The sequence below is a fragment of the Channa argus genome, chromosome 7 (genome assembly GCF_033026475.1).
Source record: "Channa argus isolate prfri chromosome 7, Channa argus male v1.0, whole genome shotgun sequence".
Lineage (NCBI taxonomy): Eukaryota > Metazoa > Chordata > Actinopteri > Anabantiformes > Channidae > Channa > Channa argus.
The window spans coordinates 11100654-11115621 of NC_090203.1; the positions used below are offsets into that span (position 1 = coordinate 11100654).

Below are 14968 nucleotides of genomic sequence, written 5' to 3' on the forward strand. Positions count from 1 at the left end.
TTAAATCTTTGGAAAGTCAATTAAGACAGAGTGGATTTAACATGAGTTAACAAGATATGTAGTTAGATATCTGTTAGATTTTATCAAGCACATAACTAAGCTCTTGACCCAGGTTCCTGAGAAGACGCTTAGCTTTACAAAGCTACTCAATTAATGCTGTCAGAACATTAATTGCTTGTTTCTTACCAATATTATTCTACTTCTGCAAGCGGGAGAGGAAGCGCAACAATTTGTTGAACATTAAACGATTGCAAATTTAAATAATATGTAAACATTAACAGTGGAGAAAGATTTCTGCATAGAATGTTTTATTTCACAACATGTCAATCTTCGGTATTTCAAGTAAAGAACCTGTAGTTTGCAATATCTTCTGCCATCACCAGGATTTCATATTGATGCAGTTCCAACAACAGCTTGACTGTTGATATTGCTGCATGCTTTTTTTGAATAGGGAGGCAGTGAAAAATTAGTGTGCAACATTAAAACAATATTTCACTTTGGAAGAAGAACTTTCATCAAATGTGATGTGTTTGTACATGAGGCATCTCAATCTTCAGCCATGATGATTAGAGGACAATGTACAGATTCAGTACAGAAAAAAATCTTTTTATTCACCTTATGTCCACACATGCAATATTCAGTAAACTTGCTGTAACTTTCACTCTGGCTTAAATGTTATTAAATGTAATTAAATTTTGATGTTCTACATGCATCATGTTACTTTTCTTTGTATCTCCAATTTGTATAGCTTTTTATTTAATTCACTCTAACAACAAATGTATTAAACTGACCCAAACTCTGTACATGTTCTAATAACATTCAACCCTAAACCAGTAACAACATCACAAGTTTTACTTAACATTTCACTTAACATTATTCTGTTCAAAGCACATTCAATGTAGATATGTTATTCTGTATTTTAACATAGTGATGGAGATTAGAGAGAGATATTTTACAAGTTCGTTCAGAATTGGGGAGAAATATCTGACACATCGTGTTTCAAGAATTGAACATTTACAGTTTCTGCAGCTGCTACAAAGTCACAATGTTCTGCCAAAGTGAAATATCATTATAAAGTAAATGAAAAGTCATACAGTCGTGGTTTTAGCAATATTTACAAGCATTAGTGTTATTAATTTTGCTGTCACCTTTATTATTTATTAATGATGCCATACTTTTTAATTCAATATATGTGACATATTTTCTACAACAATTTGTTGCTGATCACTTGAATCTTAAACATGCTAAAATTTCAAAACAACTCAAGGTCATTACAACAGGAAAATAAACATTTCGGTTTACACAGACATAACATTTCACCTTTACACTGCAGTTTGCTAGACACAGAGCTACAGAATATTACTTTGGATATCTGTAGTTTATCATGAAACCTAGCTCAGACGCTGTTCCACTTCCCATATGCTTTCTTTGTCACTTTCATAGATTCATTTCCGCAGTTAAACTCCCATCCCATCCCTCGTCTGTCTTGACTTTTACGTCTCTCTTGAAGGTTCTGCTCAGTCTGATTGTAAACACACAGCTAAGATAGCCTAGATGTTTAAAAGCTTCTGATGTGGGACTGAAAGGGAATCAAGAAGACATTAAATCCAAAAACTAAGTTCACCAGTCTCTCATTCTTAAAAAATGTAACCCTCCACAACATACTACTTTCTAAAAACAACACTTTCAATAATAAAACCATCTGATCAATAATTCAACTATTAACTGTCACAGTTTTTGACTGTTTCTTTGTTTTGTAGGAGTTGCTCTGAGTTCAGGTAAACAGTTAAAATAATCAAAAATCTACATTGATAAAATACTGTAACTTACAGCAGCAAAATGTGTTCTGATAAACGGCACACAAATAAGATTTAATTGACAGGGACTTGAATATTTAGGAAGCATTGACCATGTTCATGAAGTTACAATGGCAAAAAATTATGCAGTATGCGAATTTTACTAAAATAGGTCAGGTCTCTCATAGCCAAACAACCACATTTTGAGACAGAAAAAACAAAACCCTTTGAATAAATGTTAAAGTTAATCTTAAACGTAACCAAAAAACTGCAACTATCTGGCAGCTTTTTGAAAAAAATTTAATAGCACATTTAAAGTAGGAGCCTGTCCTCTTCCTATATTGTTATATTTAAGGTGAATGTAAACAACCTGCTATTAGGAGCCAGTCCCTACATCTGCAGAATAAACTCTTCCTCAATATGGCACAAGAACAAAAAAATCAAACAAATTATTGTATAGGTTAAGAAGAAAAAAACTGCACTGTAAAAGAGTAATAAAACCAGAGGTGTCCTTTAGAGACCAGGACAAACCTACAAATGTTACAAATTCAGGAAAAAAATTCAGTTATGAACTTAGTACAGCCAAACATAATTTTTATTGTATGTTTGATTAACTAGTCTAATTTTAGTTTTAATCCCCTCATTTCTACTTTTTCCTATAACACCTTAACAGTGAAGGCTCCATGATCACATTTATAACAAATCAGTTTTTTACACTTTAATTTTAAGAATTTTCTACATGAAACACACAGTCTGGACTGGATTAAACTACTTTTAAACAGGAAGCATTGTGCTGTTTTCAGGACTCAACCTGAGACTTGATGGACTGACAGCGCACAGAAAACACGATCGCTGTTGTGGTAATCAACCACTTACTCAATGATGGGAGCTGAGCGATCATTGGTGACGGTTTTTCTAAGGCGTACATGGGCGAATGGATTCGGCCTAGAAGAAAAAAAAAAACAATAAAAATAAAAGAAATCACATAATGACAAGGCATGAAGTTCTCCATTCTGCCAAATCTGTTATGTCTTCATGAGGTATCAATGGCAGAACACAGGATCATACTGTTTCCATAATGCAACATCATCTGTAAGACTATATGTGTCAGTTTCCCCCAGCTCTTCCCCAGATTGTTGTGCTTTTCTTGAGCAAACGTCTTAGCCAACATGATTCCTGTTTAGCCTGATCTGTTTTGCCAGCTGTTTTTTTATCTGTCATTCAGACAACTCTTCACTTTTTACACATTTCATTGTATTGTACATTTACTATTTACAATTTGACCCAGAAAAATTGGAATTTTCCCCACCAGTCTATGTGTAAATATTTGCAGATGTATTCAAAAGGGGCACTCCAAATAGTGGTCAGGAGTGGTCATGTTGGTTTACATTTTTTTCAGTTGTGTCTAGGACTTGACTTTCTTGAGTAGCCAAGCCAAAGCCCAGTCATCTGTACCCTGCCCAAACCTGTTTGGCCCACAAAGTCTGGTTTGTTTCACTAGATCAAGGATGGATATCCAATGCCGTGACTAAGGGAAAGAGGTTCTATTCAACACAAAATGACGGTGGTGACCTTTAACCCCACATAACATCTGTGAATGAAGATGGCAGTTCACAAACACTTCCATCTAAATTGATGGAGTTTCAGATGATCTGTTGGGAACAATAGGATAAGCTGCTCATATCGAGGCGTGAGAAGCTGGTGGAGACTTACCTAAAAAATTCTAACAACATGATTCCATTTTTTAAAATGGGGTTTGTTTTTGAGACAGACAGAAAAAAAAACTTTTGTTTTTGTTTAAAAAAAATTTACAATCCGGTGAAATGTGCAAAAAGGGACATTGTACATGCCTGTCTGTTCATGCATCTACATTTCTGTCCTCTCTTATGGTTGCTTTTATAGACTGCTTTTCACATGTCCATGATGAGTAAACTAAGTTTCACTTGTGAATTGGTGGAGTGCCCCATTCCTTCCACACGCAGAGTACCAGTCAGTTGATAGAATGTACCTGGTTGGGGATGGTGGTGGACAGGCCAAATCTGAGGTGATCTGAAATACAGAAGAAACAAAGATTATTTCAGGATCTCTAACTTTACTTCCCCCTTCAGGCTTTTATTTTGGAATCACTTCCTGTTTGGTCCCTTCGGGTTCACACCACTTCATTGATAACTGGGAATCAGTTTTAAATGCTCTAACTCTCTTATTTATATATCTCCTCAGTTCCTTTACCAAGCTGCCAGATTCTCTGCGTTCTCACTGCAACTTTCCAGTCTTCATCAAGTTCATCCATCCCAGCTCTGACCATGATAAAGTTCTGTCTGCCACCTTGGTACTTTTTTGCCACTGTGTCACTATAGGCATGTTGGAGTCAGGGATTGGATCCTCACTATTGCTCCCGTCTTTCAGCGGCAGAGAGAAACAATGATATGGGCAACAGAGAGCATTTAGCAGTCAAGATAGCCTTGGAAGACTGGCAACACTGGATGGAGAGAGCCAGACATCACCCTGGTCCTTCCTGGCCCCTATTTGTCATCTGGCAACGTCTCATGCGCAAAGACATATAAGAGTATGTTGCTGTGTGTCTAGAGTGCGCATACTTAAACTTGGCCCAAGTTTCCACTTGGTTCAAGTTGTGTATGGTTATCAACCACCATTGTTCTCCACCCAGGATACCACTGCTGCATTACAATGCTGTCACTTCGCCTGGCAATCCCTCTTACGATCAGTGTTGGGCTACGAGAAGTGGGCCAACAAGCGACACTCCCCTGCCCTGCAGTATGCCCCTGGTCAGAAGGTCTGGCTTTCCACCTCAGACCTTCCCCTTCACGTGGAGAGCAAGAAGTTTGCTTTTCTCTTCGTTGGTTCTTTTCCCATTGCCAAAGTTATCAACCACGTGGCTGTCAAGCTACATCTACACAGACCGCTCAAGATCCACCCCTTGTTCCATGTGTCAAAGATTAAACCAGCACTCACCAGTTAACTTAATTTATGCAACTTTATCTGTCATTATTATGAACAATGACCTCCCCCCTAAATGTCACATTTCTGACCTTGCTGCTGTCGGCCATGCTGTATGGACGTGGGCGGAAGGTGCTGACTCTCTGGGGAGGAAGGGAGTGTTCCTCCTCTGACTCGGGGGTGAGCGTTGGGCGACCTGGAGACCCTAGCTTGTCGAGCTGGCCGGTACTTGTGCTGTTAGCTTTAGATAAGAAGAGAGGACTACAGGGAAGGTCACAGATGGTGAGGAAAGAATACACAAGAAAAAGAGACAAAGAAAACATGATGAACATGTTAAGAAAGCACAGTGGAAAGATTGAAGGCCAAACAGTGTTAAGTTTTAGTTCCTGTGACTTTCTGTGTGTCTGGCATGAAAGATGTTTAAATTTAATGAGACTACAGCTAAACAAGGGTCAGCATTGTTGCTACCCCATTATGTTTCCTGTGAATACACTATCAATGTTATAACATCCTACTTTTCAAAGTACTACTGATATACTGACAGACTACCTGAGTTGTACAGATAAAAGTGAAGGAAGTATTTCGTTCATTGAAAGTGTCACAGTTCATTGACAGTCTTCGATGACCTACCTCTCGAGATGATCCAGTTTACTGTGTTCTAGCTGAGTGTAGGAGAAAGGAAACCAGCCTTTCCTGTGAAGGAAAGGTTTGTATGTGAGCTCTGAAGTATTATAAAAAGCCTCAAGCAGCAAAACAAGCCAGAGTCTGTCCATCACTGTCCACTGTCTTTTTTGTATTTATTTACATGTCTTACACACTTACACAACTAAACTAGAAATTAGTCTGGGGTTAGGGGGTTCTGAGACTTCTAATTTGTGCAGTATATTACTAATGGTTAAACTGCTCCTTCAGATTATGCATAAGGGCAGTAATTCAGTGGGTTTGACAGACACATGCAGGGAAATTCAGATTCAAATTAGTGAGTGATTTGTTAGTCCTACCGTCCAGTCCGCCCATTTTGACCATAGTGCCACCCATCTCTGGGCTCAGAGATGAGCAGGGTGATGCTGTCACCAGGCAGAAAGTGCAGTAAACTGGCTCCACCACTAACTCCACCACCCCCCGCTGCTCCAGGAGTGTGAGGAAACATGGCCTCCACACATGTTGGTTCAGATAATGGCAGCACTCTGGGGAGACTGGAGCCTAGCAAGTACAGATAAATCATCATAAAGGGTTTCACAGAACAGTGGGAAACAGGTAAACCAGACTTATCTCTTCTCACCCTGAAAGCCGCCCAGCCTCATTTCACTGACAGGTCTCCTCGGCAGTGGAAGTGTTGCTGTTGCACATATTTCTGCAGCCTTTACCAGCCAGGGATTATGTGAGGGGGATAAAGTGTTGCTTCCTCCTTGTCCCACCTGTTGGTGCAGTAACTGCACTGGAGTCATGGCCCTGGAGAGAGGAGCGCTGTGAGGCAAAGGAGGACTGTGAGGAGCAGCATGTGAGATGGGGAGGGTCATGCCATGTGAGGAGCTGCTGGCTGGGGAGATATGGCTTAAAGACATCACTGTGGAGGGGATGAGGCTTGGGGAGAGGTTCGAAGTATTGGTAGCCAGGAGGAGGGAGCTGTGCTGGCCTGAGCCACTGGATGTGGTGGGAGTGGATGCGGTCGGGCTGGCGCTGCCGCTGGCACTGCTGTCAGGGAGGGGGCTGGCTGAGGCACTGAGGGGAGTGCTGGTGTGCTGAGGGGAGGCACCTCGTGATGAACCTCCAGCAGCTCCTCCAGTAGATGACGCAGAGCGAAAAGTCTGGGGGGAGCCCTGAGGAGCGCAAGTGTCACTCTGGGATGAGGAGGGAAGTGAGCGCTGCTGTTGGGAGCGAGTTGATTCTCCGTTCAACAGAGGAGGAACTTCCTGAACAGAGAGCCTCTGAAAAACCAAGTCCAGATACTGTTAACTGCCTGAAAACATAAAAGGGCTCAGGTAATACTCAGATATTGCTGTTGCTGTTAAGGTGGTCTTTGCAATTTATTGAAGTTCTGTGTTGCTAAATTTCCAGAATTGTGACATGAGTGTCACAAGCTTTGACTTAAGTCAACCTGAAACACAAATCTCAAATTTGAAAAATCTTAATTTCACTTTGACACCAATGACTTTTGACTTGGAAAGACTTATTATCCTCACTTAATATAAAGTAGACAGACAGAAAAAATGGAGCCTAAGAGTTGAAAAGCATTACTGAAATGACTGTTTAAAACTAGCATTGGGTTGTAAGTGAAAGTCTGCAGGAGCTCTTTACCTCAAACAGGAGAAAGTTAAAGTGGTTTTGAAAATACCCATTTTAAATTTTGAAGAAAGGCAGAAAAAGTTAAAAGGCTGGAGAACTGAATTGCAGCTAAACTATCAAAAGAAATTCTGCATCAAACTGAAAAAATTGAAGCTTTATATGTGGTTGAACCTACAAGATGATCTAGTCAAATTCAGCTGTGTGTTAAATATTTTATGACCTAAAATCTGAAAAAGCTAAAGGGGTGTATTTATTTCAATCTTCAATTTTAATTTCATTTTTTTTAAATGGTTCCCCACTTTCCAAAGCTACTTAGAGATAACAGAGTTTGACACCACTGAAGACAATTTTGTATGAAACTACCACTGATAAATAAACAAAAGACTTCAAATTTATATAAATGTTTTCTAACTGCCAGAAACAGCTTAAAAGTAATCCTCTAAAAAGAAGCAGTGGAAGAAGCTATCTGTGACCGGGATAAGAAAATCTGTATTACTCTTATAATGGAACACAATGTGTTTTAAAAGGGACACTGTCATTTGGGCCTCATCACTGGTAAACCCTAAGCCCTATCAAAATTTTTCTGAAAATCTGGGTGTGAAAGCTGACGTTGGCAGGAGAAAAATAGAAAATAGAATTGTTGAAATAAAATTTGAAGGGAAGGAAGTAAAGTGAGTGATGTCTTCATTTTTAGTGATCCTCAGCCCCTCAACATTTCACCATTCAAGTCAAGTCAAAGGGTTAAAATTTGCCCCCAAACAGCATAAAACATAGAAGAAAGAAGAGGGAGAAGAAGATGAAGGAGAAGAAAGAGGACAAGAAGGACTAAATGTGATCTGACCTGTTCTGGCTGAGTAGAGCTGAGCTTGGCGTGGCGGAGTACCTCGGCTATCCCGGCAGCCCCCGAGCTTTGAGGTGCAGTGTGACGCAGCAGATTCAGAGCTCGCTCTGGGAGTTTTGTCGGTTGAACGCATGACTGCTGCCAAGATGACAGTTTCTGTGACAGGAGCTCTCTCACCTGGATTGTTTTTTTTAAAAACAAAAGTAAAAATTGATAAAGGATAAGCCTGGGTTTGATTAATGACTTGAAAGACAAAAAAACAATCATTCTCTACGTTCCAACATTCTTTTGGTTTAGTCACCATTTGTCTTTTTTTTGTTTGTTTGATTTTTATGTCTCTTTTTAATTACTTTGTTTGTCCAGGGGCCCCAGACCCTTTGGCCCCTAGACCTGTACCTGATAGGCATGTTCAACAATCCATCTCTCTATATCCTGGACTTTCATGAGTTTTCACAGCACCAGGACTTCATTTGTGGAATTTAATTTCAATACAATGCAGTGCTCATATTTGTTATAATAAAGGAAAATTTCTAATAGTTTGGTTTATATATTTTAACAGATTTTGGACAACAAGGAAGGTTTTAGTTTAGAAATAAGAGAACTGAGCTCAAACTATGGTTTGATACACATATCACACTTTACATTTACTTTTGCTTTTAGTCTTTTCAGTGGTACACCAGAGTAAATATATTTCTTTAGATAAAATTCTTGTAAATATAGAAGGGTAAATACATTTAATACCATTTTAAGGAGTCACCTTGGAGTGGTAGTTAATGAGAAGTTTAGTAACACAACACTGCCTGTCCACCAGGAAGCAATATCGTCTCCTCTCCTCAGTGAGCGCAGATTTATATCCTGCTGCAACCAATGTGTCCAGCTCACCCTGACGTCGACTCATCAGCTCCACAAACTGAAGGAAACAACACAGAGATTTCACCAAAAAAAACATCCTGAAATGCATGTACAGTCCTCACAGACCTTTTCTGGTAAAATCCTCTCATCATCTCTGTATCAATCACATTTCTTTCAGTAAAAGTTTTGCACTAAGTTGATTATTTTCTACCAAATCAGCTGAGGCAGATTTTTCTTCAATCTTATTTACAGTGACCTATTTGTCACACAAATACTGATGCAAATCTGCTCTGAAATTTGTTCTAATGCTGTTTGAAGGATTTCAGAAATAAATTAGGTCACTGTGTCTTTCACATTGCATTGTACTTTCTACTTGTGCTTTATATTGTATATTTCCCATCGCCCATGCAGAGTTGTGGGCTCCAATTACCTGCATTTCTCTGTCTCCGTATTTGTTTGGGTGGCGACTGCCCTGACTCTTCCTGCGGAGTTTCTTTAGCTGGGACTGGCAGCGCTCAATTGACTCAGACTTTGATCTCCGCTCACTCTGGTACTTCTTCAAGGTGGCCTGATAGTAAATTAGGAGCAATAAGTCTCATCACAAGGTGAATAAATGTGATTATGATGAATATTTGAGTTGTCATTGTCACTCAGCAAGCAAAATATGTATTACTACAACTTTTTTCTATGTTTTCTCCTTTCACGTTTTATAGGTTTTATAAAATGTGTGCGTATGTATGTAAATATGAGTGTGTGATATTTAACATGCTAACATACTGTGAGGTATTTGATGTCCAGCTCCAGCTTCTGCTCCAACTGGGCGAGCAGCTCAGAGTGAAACAATTTCAGCTGTTAATGATAAAAAGTATTTTAAATAAACTACACCAACACCTCAACACTCAGTGTTAAAGGCTTCTTCAGCTGACACCACCTCCCAGTTGTTCTGGAGTAGGATGTCCAAAGAATGAGCTAGTAAACATGCTTCTTTCTGATGCTAAGCACGACTTCTGGTCACCAATTTTTATCATACATAATTTTAATTTGATGTTTGTACTTGGCTGCTACAAACAAAACGTGTTGAAATATCAATAACTTTTTAGCATGCAATCACTATGTCTACAATATATTTAGTATAATAGCCAAAACAAATCACAATAAGAGGATATTTCAATTTTATTAAATTAGCTCACTGAATCTTACCACATCTTCCAGCTGCACCTGTATTTGTCTGTGGACCTCAGCCATTTGAAAGAGTGTGTCTCCTGTGCGGGGCAGAAGAGCAGCAAAAGCATCAGCATTATGTGATTTAGACTGAAAAACTATCTGTAGCTTTTATTTGTTAAAGTGCATCTAGTGTTTTGCGAAGGATCAGAGCAAAAGACTTTAAAATCTCTGCATTAATATTTGGTCTTCATCACATATTATAGTTAGTTAAATGTCATAAAACTTGCTGCTTTGAAACAGTTCCCCGCTTACAAAGTGGCGGTCAGCTGTCAGTCCCTCCCTCGGTCACAGAGCTCTGTAGAATGCGGTGGATGGCATCTCGCCCTACGACACTCCTGCCTGCCTCCCCCGCTGTTTTCAGCATCACAATGAGATCATGTGGTGTTGTTAATCTCCCAACAATGACCCTACTCTCTCCCTTTCCCTCTGTTCTCTCCCTCTCTCTTTACATTTCCTCATTACCCTCTTCTTCTCCTGGCTCGCCAACACATGCAGCAGACTCTGCTTCTCACCAGCTGTCACATCGACTCTATAAACTTTATTAAGTTCACAGGCAATTCATTTTTATTTTTTTCCTGGACAACACGGTCCTTCTCTGTTCACCAGTCACCCACTCACCCAGCTCTTTGGAGCCTTGGCTGTCGCTTGCCAGTTCTCCAAGTTTCACCAGAGCGTCAAAGTACCCCTTGGCAGCCACGGTTACTCCTTAAAAAGCAAAGCACATTTTATGAGAAATTTAAAAAGAAGTCAGTGTAAATTAAGTAAATTATTATGAAATTAAGTAAAGCAACTGGACTATATGACTTAAGTGGATTTGTTATTTTATGTGTCCTACATTATATTAATATTTAAGTAACCTGTCAGTGCTTTCTCATAGTGTTTCCCCATCGTCACAAAGTTCTTCAGACTGGGGTTGAACTGCTCCAAAATCCCCTGTTAATGGGTTAATGACATATGCAGGTCACAAACTGTGTTTGACTACGTACATGACAACTCTTTGAATAGTTAAGACATATTTTCTAAAGGTCATATGGTAAAACCATTCAGTGCAAAGTGCTCCAACAGATCTCATACAGTATTAATGAGATTCAACAAACAAGTCAGACAGACACAGGAGAATTGTACCTTGTAGACATTTTCTGTCATCTTGTTGACTTCTTCGGTTCGAGACATTTTGCTCCTCTTACGTGTTTACTGCCACTACGTCTGTATTGTCTCCTCCTCTTTTTTTTCAGGGACCTAAGCTTTACAGTAGCCACAAATCAACTAAAGGATGAAGAAAGTGAAGAAATAAACTGATTACTTACTATAATGTTTCATAAAACGAACTCAAAACCCGAAGACAAAGCATAAAAATTCATGTTTCGTATAACCAGCGTATTTAAAGTTGTTTTAGGAAGTATTCTTGCATACGGACAAACTAAGAATATATTTGTAAAGATGTTTAAAATTGTAATAAAAAATTTTTAAACAAAAAGTATTTAGGACCTTTTGAAGAGCCTGTGGCTTTACTTTTTTAGTTCATCTACGCTTAGTTGATTTAAAGGAAATTAATATGCAGGTATTTTTAAAATGTATTATTTTCAAGCAAAATGGCCAAATGTTGGTCAGAATATGGTTCTCGAAGTTCAGGACTTAACGCTTTTCTTTGTGATACTGACTTTTATATTTGGGGTTTTGACTGATCGTCAGATAAGCGATTCAAAGATGCAATAGATGTGTCAATTTTCACTATTTTCTAACATTTACTATCATGTATTATTACATTTATTATCAACGGGTTAGTAAGTGTGAGCCGTTTGTGGTAGCCCATAGGTACAGATGATCTCGTTGGATCAATTGTGATATTAAATTATTGGGATGCTCCAAATATCATATACAAGTCTTCCTCAAGCTCTTTTTAAATTACCATGTACTCAACTGGGTAGTATTATCGTCCCATGAAGCACGGAAAGTGTAAGATAAATCAGTTAGATGACATTTAAAAGACCAATAAAGCAACACAAGAAGCAACAATGATGTCACACCTTCTTATGTTTTGTCTGAGGGCAAAAGTGTCATTATGTTCACATGGAGTCTCAGCTGCCTCTTTCTACATTATCACATCTCTACATTATGAGAACCCAAATATTTCTCCTGGATTTGTGCACCGGCCGAGTTACACCATTTCAGATAAGAACAATGAGCTTCTCCAGTGTGAGTCACATGCAGCAGAGCACTGAATAAACACGCGACAACAATGTTTCCTCGGCAGAGAGGATGATCAAGAGGAGGACTTTTCCGGGCCCAAAGGATTTCCAGTCTGGATTTGATGGCAAAAAAGACCCACTCAAATCCATGTTTTCCCTGTGCAGCCCTCCTTTGTTATCACAGTGAGATTACAGAGAAAACCTTGACCCAGATCGACTAACGCTATATGATACAAAGAAAACTTTTCCAGGCTCTTGCTCATTAAGGCCACCCTGGTGGAGTCTGTAAATTGTCAGGTGAGATGTAAAAGCTGCAAGATAAGACAAAAAAGTAGAACTTTGTCTTAAGTTTGTCTATTTTTATTTAGTTTAAAAAGCTTCATACATGTGCCTGTATTTTAAAATGATGAAGTGAATTATTAAAGTCAGGTACAGTAGTTATTCTAGCCTGGTGTGTTTTAATTCTGATAATGTGGTGTTTGTTTCTGTGTGCAACAGGAAAAGTCTGCAGGTGCTTGGAGGGCTGATACAGAAGCTGCATTCATGTGGTTTGGCTTCTTCAAATTGCCACTGGATGCAAACGCTGCATTTAAAAACCATCAATGTCACTTTAAGCTGCAATAATTAATTGATTATAATTGGTTATTAGCAGAAATGTGATTTATTTCAACAGTCAAGTCATTTTTCAACGTTTTTGGTGATTCTAAATGTGCCTAATTCTGTTTTAAGGCATTTGTGCAATAAATCACTTGTATTTAAACATCAGAAAATTATTTAGTACTCCAGGTTTTTTCTTTAACACCATCTCATCGCATTTCGACGATTACATCAAAGTCAACATGCCTTTGGAATCACCGATACACGAAAAGTATCTAACGTATCTAAACACAGTACATTCTGTAATTATATTGTATTTTAAAGCAGAAATATACATAAAGCTGTAAAACAGTGGCACAGTGAAGTTTTTGCCCCAGTGAAAATGCTCCCTGCCATTTGCCCACACTGTGAAGTCTAGTAACAGCTACCTGTTGATTCCGGCTCCACCATTTGTTAGAGAGTAGCAAATAATTCAGCTACTTTAAAAAAAAAGAAGTTACATACCTTTTCTGATCTCATTGTTGGACACGATAAAAGCTTCCTGTGCGTCTTTGAGAGTTTAATGAACAGTACAACACCCCCCTCTTTTCTTTCTATTAGGCTACTTTCCCTCTCCGTTAGTTAGTGGGGGGTTGTTTCATCCAGCAGAGCACTAAATCTCAGCTCCCCCTCCACCCTTTTTTCACATGCTCCCCCTCTCTCTCTCTCTCTCTCTCTCTCTCTCTCTCTCTCTCTCTCTCTCTCTCTCTCTCTCTCTCACACACTTTCCTCCTGCCTTCACTCCCAGGACTCGGGGTCAGATTTTTGGTGCCGTCCAGTACCTCTCCTCATTACTGAGCCGATTATCAACATGCCTTCACGCCCGCGAAAGCCGGCCAGAAAACCAGCGACTAACTCTCCCCCCCAGTACAACCAGTAGGCGCAGCTCCCTGCGGCTGGAGACCACAGTCAGGCTCCCATTCTGCGTCTGCCTCTCTCTGTCTCCCTCTCTCACTCGGGCAGAATAACAATGAGCTAACGGGACCTCGTCTGAATAGCAGCAGCGGGAGAATAATGACTTGAACTTTTAGAGCCAGAGACCGATCAGTGGCCTACATTCACCCGGCCCTTCACACATTCCTGCTCCCAGATTGTAGAGGAGGAGGTGGAGGAGGCCCTGCTCACACACTGGCCTCTAATTTACTGCAGTGAACTGCAGTGGTGGATGAAGTACTTATGGGAAAAAGCGGAAAAAGCGTACTTAAGTAACAATACAAATACACAAGGAAAATTCACTCTAGTACGCACTGACCATTCTACTTAAGCAAAAGCAGGTGCATTTATATTTTACTAAAAGTATTAATAGTAAAAGTACTTCCCTTTCCGTTTATTGTTGGGGCGGGATATTAACAAATCAATGGTAATCGACATAAATGATGGATTGAAGCTGTTTTAGCTTTATGATCTGATGCTTTATGAGCTGATGTCCTAATTCTGAACTACTCGTGTTGTACCGGTAACATCCTAACAGCACTGTAATATACAGAATAAAACACTACAATCACTTATAAAATGTCAAGAGAGCTTAAAATAACAGGAGCCACACAATTACAGTTGGCCCGGAATCGCATAATATCTGTGGTTCTACTGTAGCATTACTTTTTATTTGCACCTCATTTACTCCAATGTAAACGCAGTGGATGGTCGCGCGTAATCCCAATGCACTAGCGCATATGGCTGCCCTCCTCCAGAAGGAGACGACAACAAAAATCGCCCCAGTCAATTATATTAATGTATGAATAAGCAGGGGCCGCTCTTTCAAGAAAATCGAAGAACTCGCTGTACACTGAGTTACATCTCCCCAACGTGTGCGCATGGCACAGAGAGATGTGGAGCAGGAAAAGAAAGAACTGCGGAGGCCAATTTGATATTCAGTTGTCCGATGATCTCTTAACACCCAGTTAAATATTTATGCTTATTTCCTCACTATCACATAAAAATGAACTTGACATCACATCACCTGTGGTAGATTCAGACGTTGGGCTGAAGCTGTCTTGTGTTGCAGTTGCATGATTTGTCCCAGGAGGTGGCGACAGTGTGACATCACTTCCTACAGCACATCCCCTGCACAAGTGTGAGCAACCCGTGTGCTGTGATAGTACATCTGTATGTTGATGACAATTGAAATTCAAAAACATACTATGAAACAAGAAGTTCAGCCAGTTTTAAATAAAGTCACATTCTCC

General features: G+C 39.5%; 1 protein-coding gene across 3 annotated transcripts; it reads right to left on the bottom strand.

Moving 5' to 3' along the window:
• Positions 1-291: 291 nt before the first annotated feature.
• zgc:158689 (uncharacterized protein LOC791177 homolog) lies at positions 292-13722 on the bottom strand. 3 transcript variants are annotated; one of them, XM_067511768.1, is made up of 16 exons: positions 13565-13722; positions 11083-11223; positions 10815-10890; positions 10576-10662; positions 9934-9995; positions 9511-9582; positions 9164-9301; positions 8639-8791; positions 7882-8058; positions 6037-6682; positions 5756-5957; positions 5385-5447; positions 4847-5015; positions 3805-3845; positions 2673-2741; positions 292-1579 (listed from the first exon to the last, which is right to left on the bottom strand). In XM_067511768.1, the coding sequence occupies exons 2-16, from the start codon at positions 11128-11130 to the stop codon at positions 1438-1440; spliced, it is 2145 nt and encodes a 714-aa protein (XP_067367869.1). In that variant the 5' UTR covers positions 11131-11223; positions 13565-13722; the 3' UTR covers positions 292-1437. The 3 variants fall into 3 exon arrangements, with proteins under 3 accessions (XP_067367869.1, XP_067367868.1, XP_067367870.1); XM_067511767.1 differs by lacking the exon at positions 13565-13722 and adding an exon at positions 13248-13446; XM_067511769.1 differs by lacking the exon at positions 13565-13722 and adding an exon at positions 13248-13446 and having other exon boundaries at positions 1439-2741.
• Between the last annotated feature and the right edge of the window lie 1246 nt (positions 13723-14968).

Excerpts from the sequence above, each read along its gene's own strand:
- zgc:158689 (XM_067511768.1), bottom strand. The coding sequence starts at position 11,130 with ATGTCTCGAACCGAAGAAGTCAACAAGATGACAGAAAATGTCTACAAG. Across the intron at positions 9,302-9,510 it reads TGGACATCAAATACCTCACA|GCCACCTTGAAGAAGTACCA; the intron begins GTATGTTAGCAT and ends ATTTACTATCAG. Across the intron at positions 8,792-9,163 it reads ACGGAGACAGAGAAATGCAG|TTTGTGGAGCTGATGAGTCG; the intron begins GTAATTGGAGCC and ends TGTTTCCTTCAG.